Source organism: Anolis carolinensis, chromosome 6 (genome assembly GCF_035594765.1).
Source record: "Anolis carolinensis isolate JA03-04 chromosome 6, rAnoCar3.1.pri, whole genome shotgun sequence".
NCBI classification, from domain to species: domain Eukaryota; kingdom Metazoa; phylum Chordata; class Lepidosauria; order Squamata; family Dactyloidae; genus Anolis; species Anolis carolinensis.
In genome coordinates this window covers 66640637-66665275 of record NC_085846.1, presented here as the reverse complement: position 1 = coordinate 66665275, position 24639 = coordinate 66640637, and the positions used below count along the sequence as shown (strand labels likewise).

At 38.5% G+C, this 24639-nt stretch overlaps 1 protein-coding gene across 2 annotated transcripts in view; it reads right to left on the bottom strand.

Annotated features, from left to right (window-relative positions):
- Positions 1-24639, bottom strand: part of trak1 (trafficking kinesin protein 1) — a 104894-nt gene that overhangs the window by 39924 nt on the left and 40331 nt on the right. For both annotated transcript variants that reach the window (XM_062984177.1, XM_062984176.1), the window contains exons 3-10: positions 23422-23538; positions 14642-14742; positions 10609-10717; positions 8475-8553; positions 7519-7649; positions 7278-7352; positions 5110-5247; positions 1222-1298 (exon numbers count right to left, since the gene is read on the bottom strand). In XM_062984177.1, the coding sequence (XP_062840247.1) occupies positions 1222-1298; positions 5110-5247; positions 7278-7352; positions 7519-7649; positions 8475-8553; positions 10609-10717; positions 14642-14742; positions 23422-23538 (827 nt within the window). The remainder of the gene's footprint in view (positions 1-1221; positions 1299-5109; positions 5248-7277; positions 7353-7518; positions 7650-8474; positions 8554-10608; positions 10718-14641; positions 14743-23421; positions 23539-24639) is intronic.

Sequence of the window (24639 nt, the reverse complement as noted above, 5' to 3'; positions counted from 1 at the left end):
AAATTTTCATTTTTGAAAATTCAACCATAAATGTGAATTCGTCTTTGTGGAAAAATAATACATCCCCTGAAAATAAGACCTAGCACATCTTCGGGAGCAATAATTAATATAAGACACTGTCTTATTTTTGGGGAAACAGGGTATGCATTTTATTCTTGGCCTAGGCCAAGCATTCTTATTTCCTACCAACTGTTAGGAATTGTGGGAGTTGAAGTCCAAAACACCTGGAGGGCGGACGTTTGCTCATGCCTGGCCTAGGATGACAATATATTGTAGCCTCAAAGGCTTACATCCCCCCACAAACACCTCAGCTGTACCCCTTATTGGAAGAGAAGCTGGCTTTGTTGATCCTGCGTGGAATGTGACATCTTTCTGACTCTGCAAGATAGTTCCGGTTGTATAGTCAAGGAAATATTCTGTCAGAAGACGACTGGATCATCCAATACACTTACTTTCACATTACAGTTATGACAATATATAGGAAGGTCTACTCCCTCCAACTCCAAATTTTTCAAAAACACTCACTAAAAACTGAGTACAAATAATGCTATAGCAGTAAAGCATCATGGTCAACTGTTGATTTGCTGAGACAAAATCAAAAGTAATGCATTTTGTGAAGACTGGATTTAAGGCATATGTTACAAATGCAGAATTTACATTGTAAATTAACTAGACATTGTAAATTAGCTAGACTCAAATGGCAAGTGACTGTTTTTTTATGATATAGATTGGGCAATTTTTTGTAAGCTGCCATATCATAGAGGTCTTTCTTTTATACAGTAGAGTCTCACTTATCCAACACTCGCTTATCCAACGTTCTGGATTATCCAATGCATTTTTGTAGTCAATGTTTTCAATACATCATGATATTTTGGTGCTAAATTCGTAAATACAGTAATTACAACATAACATTACTGAGTATTGAACTACTTTTTCTGTCAAATTTGTTGTATGACATGATGTTTTGGTGCTTAATTTGTAAAATCATAACCTAATTTGATGTTTAATAGGCTTTTCCTTCATCCCTCCTTATTATCCAACATATTCGCTTATCCAACATTCTGCTGGCCCGTTTATGTTGGATAAGTGAGACTCTACTGTACTTAGTTTACATTAAATAAGACTACATCAGAAGTTTGATACCAAGTACATGGAACTTCAATTACTTGTCAAATAGTTATCTTTCTTAAACATCAAAAATTCATAATGCACTGGCCATACGTTAAGTCGGGGGATTCAGGATCATCCAGATGAAGTTCTTTTCGCATTGAGCCTTCAATTTCAGCTGCCAAAGAATCCTATTAAGACAATTTTTAAAGACGTCAGCACCATATTACTGTTTTTGTAATATGTAATACACAATGAGATCCATGGCTAGAAATAGAACTCCTCTCATTTAAAAACGTCTGTTAGATGCAGAAGGATTTATCGTACTTCATTGAAATAGAAACTGATGTCAATGCCTCTAGACCAGGCATGGGCAAACTTTGGCCCTCCAGATGTTTTGGACTTTAACTCCCAAAATTCCCAACAGCCAGTAGGCTGTTAGGAATTATGGGAATTGAAGTCCACAACACCTGGAGGGTCAAAATTTGCCCATGCCTTCTCTAGACCATGATTCAGCAACTTTCTCTGCAATCATTTATAGGTCTCTAGAGAACTGCTTGGGCATAGTTTATTGTCATATTATTGTGGAGGTCTGGAAAAGAGAAAAAATATTTAACAGAAATGTGGAATATTACTTTTCAAATGCGTTGTGTAAATTAGCTTTCTTGATTTCCTTCTAGCAAGGAAATTAGAAATCTTGATCGCTCAATTAAAAACAAGCATCTGCATCTAATTTCACCTAAACCCCCAATAGTTGATGTGTAACACTGAGAACATTTGCTGTCTTGTCTGTCTGACTGGACTGACATAACAAGAATGCCTTGAGTTCCTTTGCAAAAGGAATAGAGCCATTATTATTTATACTGATAAGAAACAACTGAAGTCAAATTCCGCAATCACAGGCCAACTAATCTGTAAGCTACTAGCTTTGCCCGGCCACGTGTTGCTGTGGCTTATGCTTTCAGAGTGTTGCTCTTTATTTACTGTCCTGATTTTAGAGATTATATTGTTCTGTATTATTATATCACAGTAATTATTACATTTTATATTTATAATCTTATATTATCTGCTTTGAACTAGATTATATGACGCCCCTTCTACACAGCTATATAAAATGCACACGGAAGTGGATTATATGGCAGTGTGGAGTCCAGATAATCCAGTTCAAAGCAGATAATATAAGATTATAAATCGGTTATATAGCTGTGTGGAAGGGCCATATACTGTAATCCAGTTAAAATCAGATAATCTGTATCTTATAGGCAGTGTGGAAGAGGCCAAGTGAGGCCTAACTCTGCCTGTCCCCTGGCCTGAGTGGGTTGCTAGGAGACCAAGCGGGCGGAGCTTAGCCTTCTAACTGGCAGTAATTGGATAAAAACAATTATTCCTCTCCCTCTAATTAGGACTTTATTTTTCTTTTCTTTTTGTTGTATGAACATAGAGGCATGGATGAGAGGTTGTGCTGCCAAGTTTAGTGTTTCTGGGGTGTGTAGTTTTGTTGTTTTGTCCTAGGCCGAAATTTCATTACTCTTTTATACGTATAGACTAGCTGTGCCCGGCCACGCGTTGCTGTGGCGAAGTATGGTGGTATGGGAAATAAAGTATTGAGGAATTGGTGGTAGTTAAGGTAAAGGGTAAAGGTTTTCCCCTGACATTAAGTCCATTATACATGGGTTATATAGCTGTGTGGAAGGGCCTTGAGTCTACACTGCCATATAATCCAGTTAAAACCAGATAATCTGTATTTTATAGGCAGTGTGGAAGAGGCCTAAGTGAGGCCTAACTCTGCCTGTCCCCTGGGCTGAGTGGGTTGCTAGGAGACCAAGTGGGTGGAGCTTAGCCTTCTAACTGGCAGCAATTGGATAAAAACAATGATTCCTCTCCCTCTAATTAGGACTTTATTTTTCTTTTCTTTTTGTTGTATGAACGTAGAGGCATGGATGAGGTGTTGTGCTGCCAAATTTAGTGTTTCTGGAATGTGTAGTTTTGTTGTTTTGTCCTAGGCCGAAATTTCTTTACTCTTTTATATATATAGATACACACAATTGTAAAGGTTTACATGTAAAGGTTTTCTAGGATCTGCAGATATTGTTGGTATGAAGGCAGTTCAATGAAGTTCAATGAAGGCAGATGCACAGCATTTTATGCCATCAATAGAGTAGATGTCATTTCAGAAGATAACTTTTTGGAGCTTTCAAAGCTGCATTCAGTTCATCTTTGGAGACAGACACAGAAAAATTATCTCAACTATCATTTATAACAGATTCTTTTAGTATTCAAATACTGTATGTAAGTTATGCTGTGATTCACAGTGAACATATTCTGACTTTATATCAACAAAAAGGGGATTTGGCAAAGGTGTATCTTTATCAATTTATATTTAAACAGTCTAGCCTGTGCTTCTATGAGTGATGAACTGGCTCTTCGGTCTTTGTCTATATGTCTGAAGAAATTTTCTTTACAAAATGATAAAATACTATTATCAATAAGTAAGTTAGGTCTGAGATTTATGCTTTTTTGCTTTTAAAAACAACTTATATTCAATCATTATAAAATGAAGGGCGTGATTTTTCCCTATCGGATGATATGAGGTAGATGGATCGAGAAAATGATAAATGTTTACAAATCACAGTGCCACATTTTGATCTTCTTTTACTTTTTGAGCTCAGAAATATTTATTTTATCAACTATATCCAACAGTACCAAAGATATTTTGTAGAATTAGATTTTATTTCACCAACAGTGGGAGCACAGATAGTTTTGTCTTAATGCTCGTTTAGATCTTTTGTGCTAAATCCCCAGCACAATGTTTGCTTGCCATGCAAGTACAGATTTTAGAAGTAAATGCAAATCTTGAACTGGATCTGTCAGATATTCCTGAGTAAGATACTGGTACACCCAAATGTGTGCAATCAGCACTATTTAGCATAGATGCCGATTATATTTTGATAGAAAGCAAGGGTTGGCTCTGAAGTGGAATATATTGCCTCAAATTTTGATTATTGGAAGATACTTCTAATTGGTTACATCCAGGGTGAGATGCTTAAATAATCTCCTGAAAATAAATTTGATCTTACAGAAAGTCAGTACGTAATAATTGTTCTTCTGCTCTCAATACATTTAATCCCAAAGGCATAAAGATATTATTAAAGCTCTGTAACAGCTGCTTCCCCCCTTCATAACATATGAGAATTGGAAGATGTACTTTTTCGTGTTAGAAGCGGCTTGAGAAACTGCAAGTCGCTTCTGATGTGAGAGAATTGGCCGTCTGCAAGGATGTTGCCCAAGGGATGGCCAGATGTTTTTGCCATCCTTATGGGAGGCTTCTCTCATGTCCCCATATGAAGCTGGAGCTGACAGAGGGAGCTCATCTGCGCTCTCCCTGGGTTGGATTCGAACCGGCAACCTTCAGGTAAGCATCCCAACCTTCAAGTCAGCAGTCCTGCCAACACAAGGGTTTGACCCACTGTGCCACCAGGGGTTCCTGGAAGATGTACTAACTCCTTGAGTTCACTATGTGCCCCAAAATATAGGAAAATAAGTCCAGTAATTCACTTCTATGTTCTCTGATCTTTGATTTTGGTACAAAGATTTAATAGTACTCCAAAAGAAAACTGTAATATGTAGATTTCATAACAAAATATGTATAACTGTAATTTTTACACAGTTGAAAGAAATTTGTTTATTAATCCTTTGCTTGCTCCCTTTTCAGGACTGTCCTTAAAACCATATACTATATATGGGTGCATTATAAATTGCACAGCTTGCATTTCATGTTATAAAATTTCGTAAGCAATGTCTACCAAATTGTTAAGGGCACCCATAATTTTAATGTTGATTTTCCTTTAAAAAAATATTGAGTGAAAAATTGTGATTACTTCAAATAAATAATCATTTCAAAACCTGCTAAAACATTTTTGGGATATGTATTTTTTTAAATTAATCTATTTTATATTGGTGGAAGAGGAATTTCTCAGAAAAGATTTCTGAAAGCCTTCTCACCATGGGGAAAAGGCCTAGTGAATGGTAACGGCGTGATATGGCGTTTGGCATCGTCTTGTTTCGAAGGTTCTTCAGCTCTTCTTGCGCCTCATGAAGCATTTCCATACACTCTGCATATTTGTCCTCCAGCTCTCGTAACTGCAATTCATAAAGAAAAGAAATGATTTTCATAATGATGCAGATAATGATGTAAACAAAAACACTTTTTTAAAAAAAAAACATGCAATATTTTTTGATATGAACAATACATTTCACGTGTACATTTGGATCAATATGCATTCTATCTGTTTTAATGATAGCACTAATAATACCATTCAGTAGGCTGAGTTTTCAAAGGGCTATGAGAGCCAAATACTTAATGCAAATCACATACAATAGTCTTTATCATGCATGATGTATTTTGCCTCTCTTAACAGAGAGAGATAAAAATTAATGAAGAGCAGAGATCACAAAGACAATCCAGATCTCTGTGGCTCCTGAGATATCAGAAGGCCTTGCCTATATATTCTGAAGCTTCTTCTATGGCATTGAAGACTATAAATCTTACTTTTAGTAGGAAAAAACCCAGAAAAGGAAAGAAATCAAAGTCTGTTCTGAAACAATGAAATTAGACAAGCACTTTAGGTCGTAAATTGATGGCAGCTAGTTTTATCTGCAGGCATTCTGTGTTCTAAATTAAGCAATTTTACCTTATGCTATGCATGTTGGTAATAGTTGTTATAATTTTATGTGTTATTGTTTTATACTTATGTACCGTTTTATATGCTGTATCCTGAAGTGCCTTGTGAGCCGCCCAGAGTCCCTTCAGGGAGATGATGGCAGGATATAACTAAATTTTATTATTATTATTTTATTATGACACAGCAAACAAGATAGATATGCTGGATTTCGTATCACAAAATCACAAGTTGAACACTTCCCAAGTGTCTAGGACTGTGTGATGTATTTTCAGATGATGCGTGCAGATCCCAGTAGGGTGGCCTTTTGCAGTTGGCAGATCGTAATTTTGTCAATGTCTATTGTTTCCAAATGCCGGCTGCGATCTTTTGGCACGGCACCCAGTGTGCCCATCACCACCGGGACCACCTGCACTGGTTTCTGCCAGAGTCTTTGAGTTCAGTCTTGAGGTCCTGATAGCGGCTGAGTTTTTCCCTGTTGTTTTTCGTCATATTATTATTATTATTATTATTATTATTATTAGATATGTAACAATCAAACTTACTAGTAATCAACTGTGAAACAAATTAACAGCCTGACACTAAGCTGAATTACTTACATCTGTCACTACTATAAATGGGGGCAGACATACACTACTTACAACTATTTTGGGGCAATTTACAAATTGACTTGGTAATAAATTCCACTTTCTTCAGTGGAATTCATTTTGGGATTAGTGTAAAAACTGTACAACCTACAGATTGTGTGCAGCCCTTTGGAGGATCCAGCATGGCTCTTGGGATTCCTACCGACTTCCCAAAGCTCCCAACACTGCAAAATATGAAGACCAAAATTCCCATGCTTTTATCCAAAAATACATGTTTGGATATGAAGCTAGGGCAAAATAATTGTATCTCAAAACAGACACAAATAGTGACCAGGAATGAAGCAACATCACTTCTATCCTAGCAAAATGGTGATCATGACAGGGTACTATGTCAAAGCCACCTGAAACACTGTACTGTACCTCTTTGGGTTCTTTGTCAGAACCCTTGGTAGTCCCTTTCATATGAGTTGTAAATATATCATTTGCTTTGAAGACTATAGTCCTTGCTTAAACTGAAAAAGACAAGATCCATGCTATGAAGGTTTGTCTGAGGATAGTCTTCCAATAGTTCAATGCTACATGTAAGCTTGGTTTTCTAACCTCCAAGGTCATTAAGTAACAACTGCAGTAGTCTTTCTGAATATGCCACAGAAGGATTTCCTCCGTTTTACATAGATTAGAATTGAAATGAATACTGAATTCTGTATTAATATTAACTCTGTCACATTAAAATTATATACACACCTGACATGAGATGTATATACACATGAGATCGAATTAACTAATAAGTATGTGGTGATCTCTAATTAAAATGATCTTTCTGACATGATAACAAGCACAACTGGGCAAAAAAATTAAGATCACCAAAAAGCAATTTTCCAGAGTACTAAATAGCCATGCTCACTTCTGCTGTGAGTTGCCTTTGGGCATCTTTAGCTGCTCCCAGATGTTGTATAAGTTCTTCATTTTCTACTGTACACTGAAAGAGCAATAAAATAAATAAAAGTAATACATCACATTAAAAACAATATGGTTTCTCTTCCAATATATATATATTCTACTGATTTCTAAATTAAAAGGGTATTTCAGAAACAATCAGCTGCCCTAGAGATACATTCCCACCAATCATGAATTTTGAATCTTACAGCTTTTGCCTTCTTCTGCAAATCAACTATCTGAGAAAGAAGATGTGTAATTTCTTCCTGTTGCCGGGCAGCATCTTCAGTTTTCTTGGCCAATTCTTCAGCTATACTGCCAATCTGGAGATTTGCATCTCCTTTAGAAAAGAACAATAAATAAATGAGTTACTTTCTACAAGCAAGGAAGTATTGATGAAGACATATTCAAAGAGCAAGAGAGATAACTGATATACAATCAGGAATTCAAAGGGACTTCTAATTGCTCGAGAACAACAATATATTGAATACCAGCATCCTGAACATTTTGAAAAAACAGATACTGCCAAAATGTCCCCTAAGGGATATGGGTCTACTTTTTCCACATTTTCCATCACAGAACATTATAGACCTATTTTTAAAAAACAAAGTGGCCCAAAAGTTGACTCCCTTTGGTGAAGGAGAGGTCCCTTCCTGTCACTAAAACAGCTCAGAGAGAACAAAAAACATGGAGAAACAGCCCACATATCCTCGAGGGAGTGTAGGGAGTTATCTGTAGGTGAAAAGCCTATTATTTTATTTTTTGTGGCATGCAGTTGTGGGTGAGGTTCTCCAAGGTCCCCCGAGTTGCTGGGCTAGGATCTGACAAGAGTGATCTTGCAGCTTTACACTGGAATATATCAGAGTGAATCTCTGAAGATTTTAGGACATTATTAAATGTTAAACTAGTGCATTTAATTTTCCTCCAACAAGCATTGCAGATACAGAAGTGGGAACATAACAAAAACCTCTCACATTCTCAACACCAACCTGAAGGGCACAGAAATAAAAACTGTAAAAAAGAGGGTCAATGTGTTGAAGCTTCTCAACCAATGTTTGGGAACGGATGAAACCTAGGACAATATAGACTAGTGTGGACATCAAAACAGCACAAAAAACTAAACATAACCATTATCTCAAAAAGCAAAGGAAGACAAGAAACATACTGAGTTCCTTCACACAATCGTTTACAAGTTGTTGTTCCTTCTCTTCGTAGGTAATGGTTTCGGTCTTCAGCTGGCAGGCCTGTTCACAATATCAGAAAGTCCAAAGGTAAAACAGAATTAATATTTTGTTGATGTAGAATTGCCATTTGATTTTAAAAATTTCCATAGCAGAAGCCACAATTCTTGGGAAATGGGGAAACAATACATCTTTGTCCCCTTCTTCTGCTGTTAACATAATGAATAATGACAAGTTACAACTACTAAATGTCATTACTGAAATTAGGGGGAGGAAGATATATACTCAAGAAAGCCTTGTGGGTAAATAAAATACCAGATTCAATGACATTTAAATTTTCCCTATGGACTAATGAAGAAAAAAGTTCTAAAAGTTCTAAAAAGTTCACTATTAAAACACGTAAACAGTACAAAATATAAGGTCACTATGTGCTTCAAGTGGAGAAATGTCAAATGAACTTGTACTTATAATGTTAAATGTTGTATCTACCTTCTTAGAATTAGTATTGCTAACCATGAAGTAATGTATTCTGAATAAACCCTGGGGAAAATGCTTACATAACAGGCAACTGCCATCTGACTTGTATTTGCAATTCAATAATATAATCAATTTAGCATCACTATCAAAATCTGTTCCTCTTTATATTAGAATGTGTGTATTAAAATCTGTGTGTATACACTATGTTAATGCATAATTTTAGAAAATGATTGCAACATGGCCATTTTAACCCTATGAAGAAAACACAGAAACATGACAACCCTTTCCTATCACACAACGAAAAAGCAACAATATCCTAACCTGAGACTATCTCAAAAGGCAGTAGGTCAGATCTACATCACACTTTTCCATGGTTCAATGCAATAGGAATCAAAATCCATCTTGAGCGCTAGTCTTTGGGTTACCCAAACAGTAATGAGTTTATCATATGCCCAGTCTATGCAATATAACATATGGGACAGTAAACGTGTTTCTGCATTCAGTATAGTCTTCTAGCTTGGGTCACCACTTCTCAATGCTAACTACTCACTCGAGTTGTATCTCCCACCAGTATTCATAGGAAGAGGTAAACAAGCAGCAGTTCTTCTCCCTTCCCGTCTACTAGGCAGAAACAAACATGGCAGGTTCTCACCTTTGCCATCATTGCCACTTGATCACCTGTTCTCCCATGAACAGCTATCTCAGCTCAGAGAAGGAATACCAGTTGTTGCTATATCTTACTTGCTAGCTTTAGTACTCTAGTTCAAAGCAAAGGAGGCTGAAAATGAGTGAGCAGGCAATTACAAAATTATTTTTTCCTTCAGACAGGTCATCATCAACTATTTACAGCTCTTTAGTCAGCAACAGGAATGTGCCCCATTACTCACCTATCCACAGTGGCAGAGGGCAAAGGTCTTTAAGCCATCTCCAGGTGCCCAGTAATGTTCACCTGATGCTGACTCTGCTTGAATAGTATCACTTCATACTACAATTAATAGTTCACATGCCTTACCGTGCAGACTGATCATTGACAGTCTATATTTATTTATAATATTATTTAATACACTTCTTAAGTTATTTTTCAGGACTTGAAGATTGGAAAGGTAAATGCGACATGAGGACGCAAATGCCTGTTCTCTGAAGTCCAGGAATAGTTTAAACACCTAATCTACTATTTGTTTGTCCTTGGACAGGGAGAACAGCATGACCTACATAACCATGGGATTGATATCCACAGTGTCACAGGCTTGCATCTGACAAAAGATATAATCTCTCGGAATTTTCTGGATTATCAAAGCAATTTTATGGAGTGCTTTGGCTGAAGTTGCCATAGAGTCGCACTGGATGACCTAGCAAATTCCTAAAGTAGCTCCCTTTCTAGGATATTTCAAGATCCTACAGAATGACTTTATGGTAACTTTCAATAGAAGACATTCATTTCAATAGGGTTTGCAATATAGTAAATTAAAGAACAGGTCCCCTATTGATACACAGTTTTTACTGTACTGTAGTCCCCTGACTAGAAAATGCAAAGGGGATAACATTATCAGTTACAGAAAATTGTGCCGTTATAACTACTTGTCAATTCACTCAGATTTTGAAGAAAAAATGAAATGCAAAATACTGGGGAAGGGTTATTACCTCTGATCTAAGCACAACATTCTCTTCTTCAAGGTCCTTAAGTTTCTTTTGAAGAGAATCTAAATGAAAATAGTTCTGGACGGATGAAGATGACTCATTCCTTTTCAACCTGTTAAGAGGCATATTGAGATGTTCATATTTTACCTTGTTGTTGGCAATGTTTCTGGTGAAGAAACGTATCAAGTTGAATACAATTCTGGCAACTAACATCAAGTAAATGTTCGCATTTCCATAAGGTTTCATAAAAGTTAAAAATAAAATTATTAATGTGACAATTTTCTGAATTCCACTCATTTTCAATAGAGCAACTTATGTTTTAAAATGTAAAAAGAAAATCAGCTTTACTCTCCACATAAGATTATTTAGGAAAACGTAATCTTATAATGCAATACATGAGCTGTAATTCTGATGGTACAGTTAGTGGCCTATGAAATAAGACTTCTCTTTCCCATTTGTGAACAATCATGTCAACATGAGTTTAGAAACTGCTGCTGTGTTACTGAATCAAATTCTTGAAAATGACTGCACTTGACATTGAGCCTGAGCTACTGTTGGGTGAAAGTGAAATGGCTGACATCTTGCTGCAAAAAGGAAAACAAAATTGCTAGCATGGTGATAATCCTTCATTCTTAACTAGTAAAAGCCACCAGCATATGTCTGCTATGAGCTCTAGGTTCGGAGTTCGATATGGAAACTCTATTCCCTATACATGTGGACCAATTAGATCAGTTATCAGAAAGGTGGCTGATCTTACAGTTTAAAAAAAAAACCAGAATCAAACATCTAAAAATCAGACCATTGCAAGTCTAAAATTAGATGTATCTACAATCACACACTGCAAATATTTGCCAAAGTACCATAAGAGCAATACAAACAGCAGTTGCCAAAGATAAATTAATCACTTATTTCCTGAAACCATGTACAAATCAATACCATTTAATCTAAAAGACAAAAATGTGTGGAACAACCAAAAAATCATAAAGTTGGAAGAGACCCCAAGGATCATCCAGTCCAACCCCCTGCCATGCAGGAAAACACAATCAACGTACTCCTGACAGATGGCCATCCAGTCTCTGCTTAAAAACCTGCAGAGAAGATTCCCCCACACCCCCAAGCAGCATATTCCACTGCCGAAAAACTCTTACTGACAGGATGTTCTTCCTAATGTTCAGGTGGAATCTCTTCCTGCAATTTGAATTCATTGCTCCAAGTCCTAGTCCCCAGAGCAGCAAAAAAAACCAAAACAAAACAAAAACAAAAAACAAAAAAAACCCTGTAAGTTTGCCCCCTCCTCAATGTGGGCCCGGGCTGTGGCGCAGGCGGGAGAGCAAGCCAGTGCAATTAACTGCAATGAATCACTCTGACCAGGAGGTCATGAGTTCGAGGCCCGTTCGGAGCCTATGTTTGTCTTGTCTTTGTTCTATGTTAAAAGGTATTGAATGTTTGCCTATATGTGTAATGTGATCCGCCCTGAGTCCCCTTAGGGGCGAGAAGGGCGGAATATAAATGCTGTAAATAAATGTGACATCCTTTTAAATATTTAAGCATGGCTATCACATTCCTCTCTGCCTTATTTTCTCCAATTATACTTACTCAGATCTGTAAGTTATTCCTCATAGGGCTTGTTTCCAAACCTTTGATCATTTTGGTCACCCTTCCCTGCACACTTTTCAGCTGGTCAATATCTCTCCTGAACTGTGGTGCCCAAAACTGGACACAGTATTCCAGGTGAGGTCTGACCACAGCAGTAGAATGTGGGACTATGACTTCAATTGATTTCAACCTGATACTTCTACTGATGCAGCCTAGAATCGCATTGACTTTTTTAGCTGCCACATCACAGTTTCACAGCTAGGATGCCATAATGAGAACACCATACCATTTGTGATAGCTCAGTAAGTTACACCTGTTCATGTGGGATTTGTGTATTGGTAGTGCTTAAATGAAATTTGTGTCTTGCCTGTATTGCATACTGATTGCATCATCCAGAGTGTAACGTAGTCTGAAAAGAGTTAATTACTGAGAAGCTGTGATGTCCTTGATGTGTGGCTGGAACCAGGGAGTGTCCAGAAACAAGTGTGTGTGCATTGCTGATTGCATCAGATCTGATCTGTTCTGTTCTGAGTTGAGTCAAGTGCTGTCTGCTGAGAGTCAAGTTCTGGGTCCCTTGTCTACAAGTCTGTTTGTCTTGATTACTGCTTTCAGTAAAACTTGTAAATAATTTTACCATCGTCTCTGATGTCTCTTCGTTCAGCGTTCCACTGATTCCATCCAACTGCTGCTGCACTGCTTTAATTACTCTGACAACACCAATAGTGTTTCCCCAGTTGATCTTAAAATCCCAATTGTGTCATATCAGTGGAAGCAGGGAGATTCCATGTTAGTAGAGCAATGTAACAAATCTGTTTTTCGTTCTAAAATTAATTACCTCTCTCCAAGGTGCTGAACGTATTTGGTGAAAAGGATTTAGCTACTCAAGACTAAAACAAAAGTGGATTCACTATCCTATTGACAAGAAAGTTATCAGCAACCACTTCTTGATACTTAGTCCTTTTATTACCTGGGTTCTGAGCCATTTAGGGCAATACTTTGCAATGGGCCCACTGACTCACTGATAGCTTCTGCAGCAATTTCATAATGGGTATAATTCTGTCCTCAGTAGTCATCCTATTTTATTTATTTATTTATTTACAGTATTTATATTCTGCCCTTCTCACCCCAAAGGGGACTCAGGGCGGATTACATTATATACATATAGGGCAAACATTCAATGCCCATATACACATCGAACCGAGACAGAGACAGACAGATACAGAGGCAATTTAACCTTCTCCTGAGGGGATGTTCGATTCTGGCCACAGGGGAGAGCAGCTGCTTCATCATCCACTCTGACCGCACTTCCTCATTCCAATGTCGTAAATTAGTTACATTTGCCTCCCCACTTTTATAAGTGGTACCTTATTTCCTACTTGATAAATGCAACTATCTTTTGGGTTGCTAGGTCAGCAACGAGCAGGGGCTATTTTTTATTTTTAATTGACGGGTGCTCACCCCGCCACGGGCTGGCCTTGAACTCATGACCTCATGGTCAGCGTGATTTATTGCAGCAGGCTGCTCATCAGCCTGCACCACAACCCGGCCCCAATAATTTCCTTCCTTTAATTTCCTAACTGTTCTATGCATCTCCCTTTACAAATGACCACAGAGACTATGATCTTCTGGGATCGTCCTGCTCTTAGTCCCACCACTGTCAAAGTCACATTTGGTAGGGACGAGAGAACGAGGGCCTTCTCAGTGATTCCCCCCAGCTATGGAAAGCCCTTCCTGATGAGATTAGATCAGCCTCCTCCCTCCTGTCCTTCAGAAAGATGGCAAAGACCTGGCTGTGGGACCATGCCTTTGGGGCAGTGCAATGAGGCAATAATAGAAAACCTACTCAGCTGACCAGAGCCAGCATGGTGTCTTGAGTTGGTTTAAACAGTTGATTTTAAAGTAGATATAAATGATTTCAATGTTTGTGTATATTTATTATTTTATGTCCCAGCATGGAATGCTTGCCGTATATATGTTGTGCTTTGCCCTGAGTCGCCTTCGGGGTGAGGAGGCTGGAAGATAAAGGTTTTAAATAAATAAATAATATGATCAGTCTATGCTAACCTTGTCAGCACCAGGGTTGTGGCCCCCTATACCAACTGCAGGCTCTAAAATGTCATCAGGAAAAACCTCATAGAACAGTTAGGAAATTATGAAATGACTACTGTGGACAGAACACCCTGCTCAGAAATATCCAGAGCTGGTGGACCAAACTTAGCTGACCATAAGCACTCTTTGCTACTGAGACTACTTGAATCTCCAGTGGCAGCTTTGCAAATAGGTCTTGGTCCTTTGAGTCAGAGCGGTGGTATCCAAGCTACCTTTGGTTTTTGTGAACAACTTTGAATGGAAGAGTTACACGGTGGTGCGAGATGAGACTCAGGGGCAAACAAGCCTCTCACAATATTGTATGCTATAGCAACTCCCATCACAGACTTACGGAGTTGAACAGATCGATTCTGGCTCACTCTCTTCAGCAGCACTGGTATAAAACTGAAGCAGTTCATCTTTCATTGACAGTTCATGGCGCAATTGAGAAACCTAAACAAATCAAGAAGGAAACGCTATCACATGTCTTCCAAGTGCATTTCATGTCACATGGTTCAAGTTTATAGTCTATAGTAAAATGAAATGTTCTGGGGAGGGGAGTACAGACCAAGAATTGAAATACCCATTTGTGGCTGAAGGGGGGTATGCCCTCCTTTCATTCACAGTTTTCAATTTCACACAGTGTCGCAACAATTGTTATTAAATGGAGAAGAAAAACTGAAAAATGTGGAGGTAATCCAGACCTGGAAACTTTTACAATTAGTCAAGTGAGATTTTAAGCAATAACTATAGCAGTGCAATAGTTGAGAACTTTTAAAAGTGTTGACTAATGGAGTGATTCTGGACTATGATTTTAAACTTGCATGATTTTAATTGTTGTTTTAGTAATTTATGTTTTAATGTTTAATTTTAACTGTAATTGTATTTTTAGAATTTGTATGTCAGGCATTTAATTGCTGCCAGTTGTGAGGCTGCCCTGAGTTCCCTTTGGCGTGAGAAGGGTGGGATATAAGTATGGGAAATAAATAAATATTGTTTTAATCGCATCAGAAGCAACTTGAGAGCATCCTGCAAGTAGCTTCTCGTGTGAGAGAATTGGCCATCTACAAAGACATTGCCCAAGGGAAACCCAGATGTGTTGCTGGGAAGCTTTTCTCACGTCCCCGCAAGCTAGAGCTGACAGATGGGAGCTCACCCCATCTTGCGGATTTGAATCACCAACCTTTAAGTCAGCGACCCAACCCTCAAGTCAGCAGTTCAGCCGGCACAAGAGTTTAACCCATTGCGCCACTGGGGCTCCTGTCAAGTGAGATACTACAATGTGGCATTTAGTGTGCCAATGACAACAATGAGAAAGTCACCTCATCTCATAATTGGACATTGTTCCTTTAGAAAGCTTTACCTTTAAATTAAATGATGCTTAGTCTACAAATGACGCTGGATAGCTCTTGGCTGGGATCCCAACTTCTGACTATACTTACAAAGCATATAATGAAGAAACACCACAGATTTCTGCAAGTGTTCCTCAACACTTGGCAGATGCTTTCATCTTAAGTCAAATTCGGATTTAAAAGAAGGGTGGAAAGACCCTTGCAAATGGGATTTAGGCACTAGAAACCTAGACATGTCCATTCTGTTTCTATAGTTTCCATTAAGGTCTAAAAATACACTTGCAATGTACAGCCTCATATTTCAATATTATTTTCTGAGATAAAACTCATAAGCAAAGAGAGAAAAGGGAGAAAGTAAGAATAAAAGAAAGATAGCAAAATAAGGTAAAAAATTAATAGTCATTGTCTTGATTACCATTTCTCTCAATTTGTCTTTTCTGTTTTTATAACAGGAAGCCCATTATAGTTAATTCTTTCGACAGTATATCAGTTTGTTCCACACCAAATTCTGAGTTTAATTTTGATCCTGAACTAAATCAACAAGTAGAATTTTAGTGTTTCAAAACAGTTAAAATGTAAACAACAACAAAAATCTATAGTGAGGGCATAGTAGGTGAATTCATGTTTGCCAAATAAAACTTGCAGGCAAATTTTTCAATGAACAGTGTTGTTTTTAAAAAAGAGAGATACAATTAGTCACCCCAAATTATTTTCTGTATCATCTGATTTGCATAGTGCCATTAAAAAGGGGATCTTTCCCCGCAAATTATAAAGAGGTAGCAATTATGACGACCATTAATGACTTTTGATTAATGCAGGGGTCCTCAAACTTTTTAAGTGGAGGGCCGATTCACAGTCCCTCAGACTGTTGGGGGGCCGGACTAGGAAGAAATAGTCCAAAATTAGGATTGTTGTTGTTGTGTGCCTTCAAGTCATTTCAGACTTAGGTCAACCCTAAGTCTAAAGTTTAGGATGGAGGCCAGGTCAATGACCTTGGGGGGGGGGCACATCTGGCCAATGGGCCTTAGTTTGGTGACCCCTGATCTAGACGATTTCATAAGACCATAGGTAAGCCAAGAGACCTCCAAAGACCATCTAGATGGTCTCATAAGACCATAGATAAGGAAAGGGATCCTCAAAGACCATCTAGATGGTGTCATAAAACCATAGGTAAGAAAAGGGGGCCCCTAAAGGCCATCAAGATGATCTCATAAAATCATAGGTAAGTAAAGGCACCCTCAAAGGCCATCTAGACAGTCTCATAGGACCATAGGTAAGGAAAGTCTAAAGTTTAGGACAGGGGCCAGGTCAATGTCCTTGGAGGGCCGCATCTGGCCAATGGGCCTTAGTTTGGGGACCCCTGATCTAGATGATCTCATAAGACCATAGATAAGGATCCTCAAAGACCATCTAGATGGTTTCATAAGACCATAGATAAGGAAAGGGCACCCAAAGGCCATTAAGACGATCTCATCAGGCCATCAGAAGATCATAGATAAGGAAAGGGACCCTCAAAGACCATCTAGATGGTTTCATAAGACCATAGGTAAGGAAGGGGACCCCCCAAAGGCCATCTAGACAATCTCATAAAACCATAGGTAAGGAAAGGGACCATCAAAGGCCATCTAGATGGTCTCATGAGGCCATCAGAAGATCATAGATAAGGAAAGGGACCCTCAAAGACCATCTAGATGGTTTCATAAGACCATAGGTAAAGAAATGGGCCCCCAAAGGCCATCTAGAAAATCTCATAAAACCATAGGTAAGTAAAGGCACCCTCAAAGGCCATCTAGATAGTCTCATATGACCATAGATAAGGTAAGTGACCTCCAAAAGCCATCTAGATGGTCTCATAAGGCTATAAGTAAGCAAAGAGACTTCCAAAGACCAGGTAGACTTAGGTCAACCCTAAGTCTAAAGTTTAGGACAGGGGCCAGGTAAAAGACTTTGGAGAGCCACATCTGGCCCACGGGCCTTAGTTTGGGGACCCCTGGATTAATGGTCCAAATTTTTTTGACTTCTAACAATAGTGAAGTACTATCTGTGTCTCTCCTTTTCCAAACTGCTCATAAAATAGATTCCTAGAAGTAAATGAAAGACTAAAAAAATTAATGTGGAGGAACTTGACATTTGAGCATATTCCATACTAAGCATGACTGTGAATCAAAGGAGTTGGGGAGCAGTTCTACTGTGTAATCTGAAATTCACTTAATCCTGGAAGACAGGAAAAACTATGAGTATATGCTAAAATGACCCATACATCTGCTTATGCTATTAGAATACTAAGTGGCTATATCTGCTCTCAGAGGCAATTTATAGTCAAGTGTATCCATTTACAATCCACAGTCCAGAGACTATGCCTGAAACATGTGGACAATACAGCAAAGTGTTTACTCCAATGCACTCACCTCATTTTCGTTAGTGCCTTAAAATGCGTCTGAGTCTCAGTTTTCATAATTTAGTACTACTGGAAAGAGTTGTACAGGGTAGAAGTTAGTAGCAATTATTTGAAAAGGAAAGGGGAAAAGATTCTGTCCTTGAGACAGAAGGAAAAATGAAATTTTAATAGGATTAAAGGTAATATACAAAAAGGGAATGCCAAAGGACAAAAGGGAAAGTTAGGTCTCTAAAGATTATGTATAAGGAAATAGAAGGGGAAAAGAAAAGAACTGCACTGTGGATTAAGTGCCTGGATCACAGGGGTTAAAGCAATGTAAACCAGAGGCAAGTCAGATGTGCTTACAGCCTCAAAACAGTCCAATTGTCAAATTCAGCTAGGGAATGCACTCAGGAAATATGCACACCTTTAAAGACAACCTTCCTTGCAAACACAGAGTATGAGTGTCCTAGCTAATTTGCATGCTCCAGATCATGTGCCAAACTGCTAATGTGGAATCGCTATATCCCACACTTTTCTCATGGTATATGTACTATACTTTGACACAGCATTATGTACCAGATAAAACGCAAGAAGGAAAACATTTTCACTAAAAGACAGCAAGAGAACCAAACAGCAATTTTATTGAATCTGGGATTAATTATATAATGTTCCAAATTTCATTCCTAGTAATGCTTGCAAGAAGATATTGCAAGTGCCAAACCATGAGTACCAAACCCAATCTAGACCTAAGAGCACACATGTGAGGGCTGTGCAACATATATGTACTGGACTGATCTTCAGGCTCATACATCCTACCACCTCCTTTGTGAACTTGTTGAATGTATTTATTTATAGTATTTCGTCCTATTTATTTATTTATTTACAGTATTTATATTCCGCCCTTCTCACCCCGAAGGGGACTCAGGGCGGATCACATTACGTACAAATAGGGCAAATATTCAATGGCCATAACACATCGAACCGAGACAGAGACAGACAGACAAACAGACGCAGAGGCAATTTAACCTTCTCCTGAGGGGATGTTCGATTCTGGCCACAGGGGGGAGCAGCTGCTTCATCATCCACTCTGATGGCACTTCCTCATTCCAACGTTAAACTTGCCTCCCCACTTTTATAAGTGGTACCTTATTTCCTACTTGATAGATGCAACTATCTTTCGGGTTGCTAGATCAGCAACGAGCAGGGGCTATATTTTATTTTTAATTGATGGGTGCTCACCCCACCACGGGCTGGCCTCGAACTCATGACCTCATGGTCAGAGTGATTTATTGCAGCAGCTGTTTACCAGCCTGCGCCACAGCCCGGCCTCCTACTTTCTCTCTCTCAATGAGATTCAAAATGGCTAACAATTAAAACTACACCATGTATAAATTAAAATCTAAAATATATAAGCATTAAAATGGAATACAAGGGTTATCCAGAAAGTAGATTACATTTTGGAATTAAAAATGAACAAAGTATAGGAAAAAATATTTATTATATGCAGTTGAAAGCCACACTTAAATATTACTTTAAAACATAGTCCCCATTCAAATTTAGGTACTTATCATAGCGATGAACGAGCTTGGCAATTCCTTCCTCATGAAATTCTCCCACTTCAACCAGTTGGTCACTTCTTCCTGCAGCTGCAGCTGCGCATCGTCCCTCGTGGCGCCGGGGTGTCAGGGAGGGTGCCATGGGCTCATGTCGGAGGGCTTCTTCCCCTTGGGGAATCCTGGAGGGCTAGCTCTGTTGCCTTCCCTCTCCACGTTGCCTGATCATCGCCTTTCCTCGTCGCTGAGGCTCAGGGGGGGAAACCAGGTCAGCTCGCCGAGACAGGCAAAGCAGTGTGGGTAAAGCCGCCCGGACTCAGGTGTGCCCAGCCTCCTAATCCCGAGCTTTGCCCCTTTGGGTCGGAGTATCAACAGCTCAACAAGTCTGGGTTTGTTGTTGTTGTTCTTGCAGGGCAGCAAGAAGAGGAGGAGGGGTCCTAACCCGGGCAGGAGTTCACCGCGGTCACCATAACCTTCCTTGCTGACATTGTTTGCAAGCATTTGCAAAACTTTAGAAGAGCGATCGCCACGAGGGACGATGCGCAGCTGCAGCTGCAGGAAGAAGTGACCAACTGGTTGAAGACGCAAGCAGGAGAATTTCATGAGGGAGGAATTGCCAAGCTCATTGATAAGTACCTAAATTTGAATGGGGACTATGTTTAAAAGTAGTATTTAAGTGCGGCTTTCAACTGCATATAATAAATATTTTTTTCCTATACTTTGTTCATTTTTAATTCCAAAATGTAATCTACTCTCTGGATAATCCTTGTAAAATATGGGACATTAAAATACATAATGAAAACCAATACAATCATTAAAACCATTAAAAACCTTTTCAACTACAGAAAACACAGAACTTCCTGGTTTGGCCTTAAAATCTTTCCTGTACAAAAGTCTGTCTGAAAAGAAAGGTCTCAGCCTGCCACTGGAAGGACAGCAGGAAGGGGGGCATTCTGGCTTCCCTGGACTCCTGCCAGAGATGAGGACCAGCCATCGAGAAGGTAACCATCAACCATGCCTGTGATGATGGTGGGACCTAGATGAGGACCTCTCCCAAGGACCTCGAGGCCTGGGGAGGTTCATACTGGGAGACATGGTCTGACAAATAATTATGTATAGTTACAGTTACAAGGTGTCCTAGCATATCTCTCCTATCAGAAATGGGCATCTCACTTTCTGTGATAAGTTGTAGAAACAAGAATTGGCAAGAAAGCCTCAGTTCAGACACTTTTTCCCCATGATAACTCTTCCAGGAGTGAATTTTCCTTCCTAGGGGTAGATTTCTCTCTCTCTTTCTATTGTCTCACTCCTGTTCTGAACTACAACTCATTTGTAAGTCAGATATTTGTAACTTGGGGATTACCTGCACTGTATTTCTTCCGTCCTAAGACATACTTCTCTTAATATGGGGTACATCTTAGAACTGAAGATGTATCTTATGTATTTTTGTTGGTGGTGGTGGTACTGAAATTAGAGTGTGTTTTACAATTGATGGCATCCCACAACTGAATAAATACAGTAGTTATATCTAAGCTCTGGGCCTGGAGGAGGACATGCCCATTTTTCTATTTCACTTCTTTCTAAACTTCACTTATTGTTTGTAGAGCAGATAACTTAAGCATGAATCTTGGTTAGTTAAAGTGAACAACTATAGTATAACACAGGCTTGCTTTGAAATGACACCAAAGTTTTGATACATTATGATTTCACATTCACACAAAAGCTGCCAAGATGGGTAAAATGTGAAACTAAATGCCTGCAATGTTCTTAACCTGAATTTGCAGAGAGGAAGTCTATGTACCTGAAGCAATATTTCAGTTCCTTCTGTATTGTGCATGTTGTGCTATCCAAGATTTTAGCATCATGTAGTAATATGCTCATTTAAAGTCATAAGACTTGTCATTATTGTCAGAATTCTAAAGAACGTCCAAATAAACTTCACTTGGTTCAGGACAACAGGGAACTCAGCAATTTCTGTAGCTAAATTAAATCACTGATGTGCTGAAGAAGCATATGCTCCATGTGTTGGTTAATATCGTCATGCACACCTCTTAAATATTTTAAATATAAGCTGTCCAAAAAATCTTAGCAAAATGTTGACTTGAATAATCTTGTCAATATTCCTGGTAATTCATTTTTAAGTACATGTGCTTCTGAGGGGAAAATAAGGATAATCATAGTGAATCATTCCAAATATCAAAGTACATTATTTATTTGTTTATTTATTACATCATTTCTACCTCGCCCTTCTCACCCATCAGGGGACTCAGGGCGGCTTACAATATAAGCATATACATCAAAAAACAGTTTACATCACATTTAAAACCATTAAATTAAAATTACATTAAAATTAAGAACTTGCATTTAAAAACATACATAATTATACATATAAATATACATTCATGGCGCTTATTGTATCCACATGGGGTCTATCAGTGAGTCATATGTTTATTGTCTCTCATTTCAACAGCTACTCTTGCTCCAATGCCTGGTCCCATAACCACGTTTTCGTTCTTTAATAATCCACGAATAATTATAATTCATTGCATTAACTTATCTAGCTAGTAATACATTGTATGTGATGGTATTGAGATGCATAAGGCACAAATATAGCATTTTAATGTTGAGAAATAACTGGATACACTGGTGATCATGAAAAATTAATTCTCAAGGCCAGTATGTGCTGAAACATTTAGAGTTTAAAAGAAATGGTTACACAGAGCCAGGAGCAACTATATATTAGCAGCAAATACACAGTAGACCTTGTTGGGATTTGGTTTCAGGGCCTTATACCTTATATAAAATGGCAAAATCAACATTCGCTTTTTGGATTTGGGAGGGGGATTAAGCCATTGATGGTTGAATTCGGGTACGCAAAATCTGTGGATACAGAGGCTCAATTGTATGTGCAAACACAGTGCAAACAATGCTTTGAGAGGTGTGAAAGGGAGATCTGAATGTTAGGGAACACACCTAGCCTATACACACCTATTCAGAAAGGTTTGGCTAGATATGCAGGCTTGGTGCGAAAGAACAGTAAAATGACTCTGTCAGACTTGCTACATCCACTTGCTTCTACTGGGTTTGTATTTCTTTGTAGTTATTTTATTTTGGTTTGCTGTTTTATCCGGGCTTGGCCCCATGTAAGCTGCCCCGAGTCCCTTCAGGGAGATGGAGGAGGGGTATAAAAATGTGTTGTTGTTGTTGTTGTTGTTGTTGTTGTTTGGGATAACCAAGAAGGAAATCCTCAAACTATAGGGAAGCTCAGCAGAGATTACAGTGACAGTTTAAGAATGTCAAGGAAATGTCAACACACCCATCAGGCACATGGGAAATGTGAGTGCATAAGCATGCAAAGATGACACACTTGCCATGACTCACTTGAGAGGCATAGAAGGAAAAGAAGTCGAAATGGGAACAATATTTCTCAAATTTGATACAGCTTTGAGAAATATTAGTGGTGGAAAGAGGGGCTATAAAGCAAAGAAGGATGGCTGAAGTTGTGGTGGAGCTTTGAATACACTGGGTTCATTGCTTTGATTTTTTAACACAGTATTTATTGTCTTAATCTGTCTCCTGTATTAATCTAAGTTATTAGCTTCCTTAGGTCTCATATCAGAAGAAAAATATAGGATATTAAGTAACAGACAGATCCCTAGCACTAGAATCCATTTGGATATTTCGCTTATATCAGATCCCTCCGCATCATGTCTTGTACAGATCTCACAAGGAAGAAGTAGCAGGACAACAGAGCAAATAAAGCAAAACACATTGGAATATAGATAGGAAAGAGAAAGCTTTGGAATTACAAAACAGTGCCAATTAGGAATGGGGTGCATGTCCTTACCTCTTCTCTGATATGCTCTACTTGCTCTTCAAGGAGTTCATTCCTCTCCGTTAGAGTTTTATTCTTCTTTAATAATGACTGGCCGATCCGAGCAGCTAATTCCAAATCCCGCTCTTTCTGTAAAAGGAAAAATAACTCATCTCGGTTACTGATTCATTGAGAAAAGTAATCACCTTTCAAAAGCACAAAGTTGATTTATGCCCTAGTTGAAACAAGAATGTTTGCTTTTGAAACAAAGAAACCAACAATTAGTGCTACTGCTGTTCTTTTTATTGCACAAGAGACTACCACGTAATTTGGGAAATCTGATGGATACTATACATGAACAGCATGCAATCACAGAAAATGAGAGCCAGCTTTATGGAGCAATTAGGTGGCTCCTCTGTCAATGGACAAGTATGATTATAAAGCACTTACACAAAATGTAAGTAATTCATTTTTATGTCTATTTGCTTGTGCTATTTACATAACGTTATTTCAAAGTGTTTTAAGTGTGCCACACAAATAGTCTTAGCAGCTCTTGCAAATGAACGATTTTATAATTAGCTAATACTATCAACTCAGCATTACAGGAGTCATGGTGGCGCAATGGGTTAAACCCTTGCGGCAACTGAACTGCTGACCTAAGGGTTAGCGGTTCAAATCCGTGAGATGGAGTGAGCTGCCATCTGTCAGCTCTAGCTTCCCTTGCAGGGAGATGAGAGTAGCCTCCCAGCAAGATGGCAACGCATCCGGGCGTCCCCTGGGCAACATCTCTGTAGACAGCCGATTCTCTCACACCAGAAATGACTTGCTGTATGTTCACTTCTGACACTATAAAAAAAAGCATTATGGGTGTAGAATTGAGGTTGAGGGATTATGAAGGAAGTCCATTTAGTAAAGTCCTATAAAGTTAGAACTAATTTATAGCCTGTGTTATATGGTATCAGGAGATAAGAGAAAATGCTTCACATCACTAAGGGAGAACTTCCATTCAATTATTTGCATCAGATTGGTTTGGAGGGATTATAAAGAGCCAGTCATTTCAACTTCAATAGTAAGAGAGGTTCACTGGATGTATATTCACCATATCAGAAGCTTCTTCTTTATACATTTTATAATGTATAATGTATAGTTATTAGTGGCCACAACTACTGCACTTTATCACACCCCACTCTTATTGATTAAACTCTGTAATGAGATCCTTAATTCCCTCTTGTAGAGTCTGCTGAATTTTAT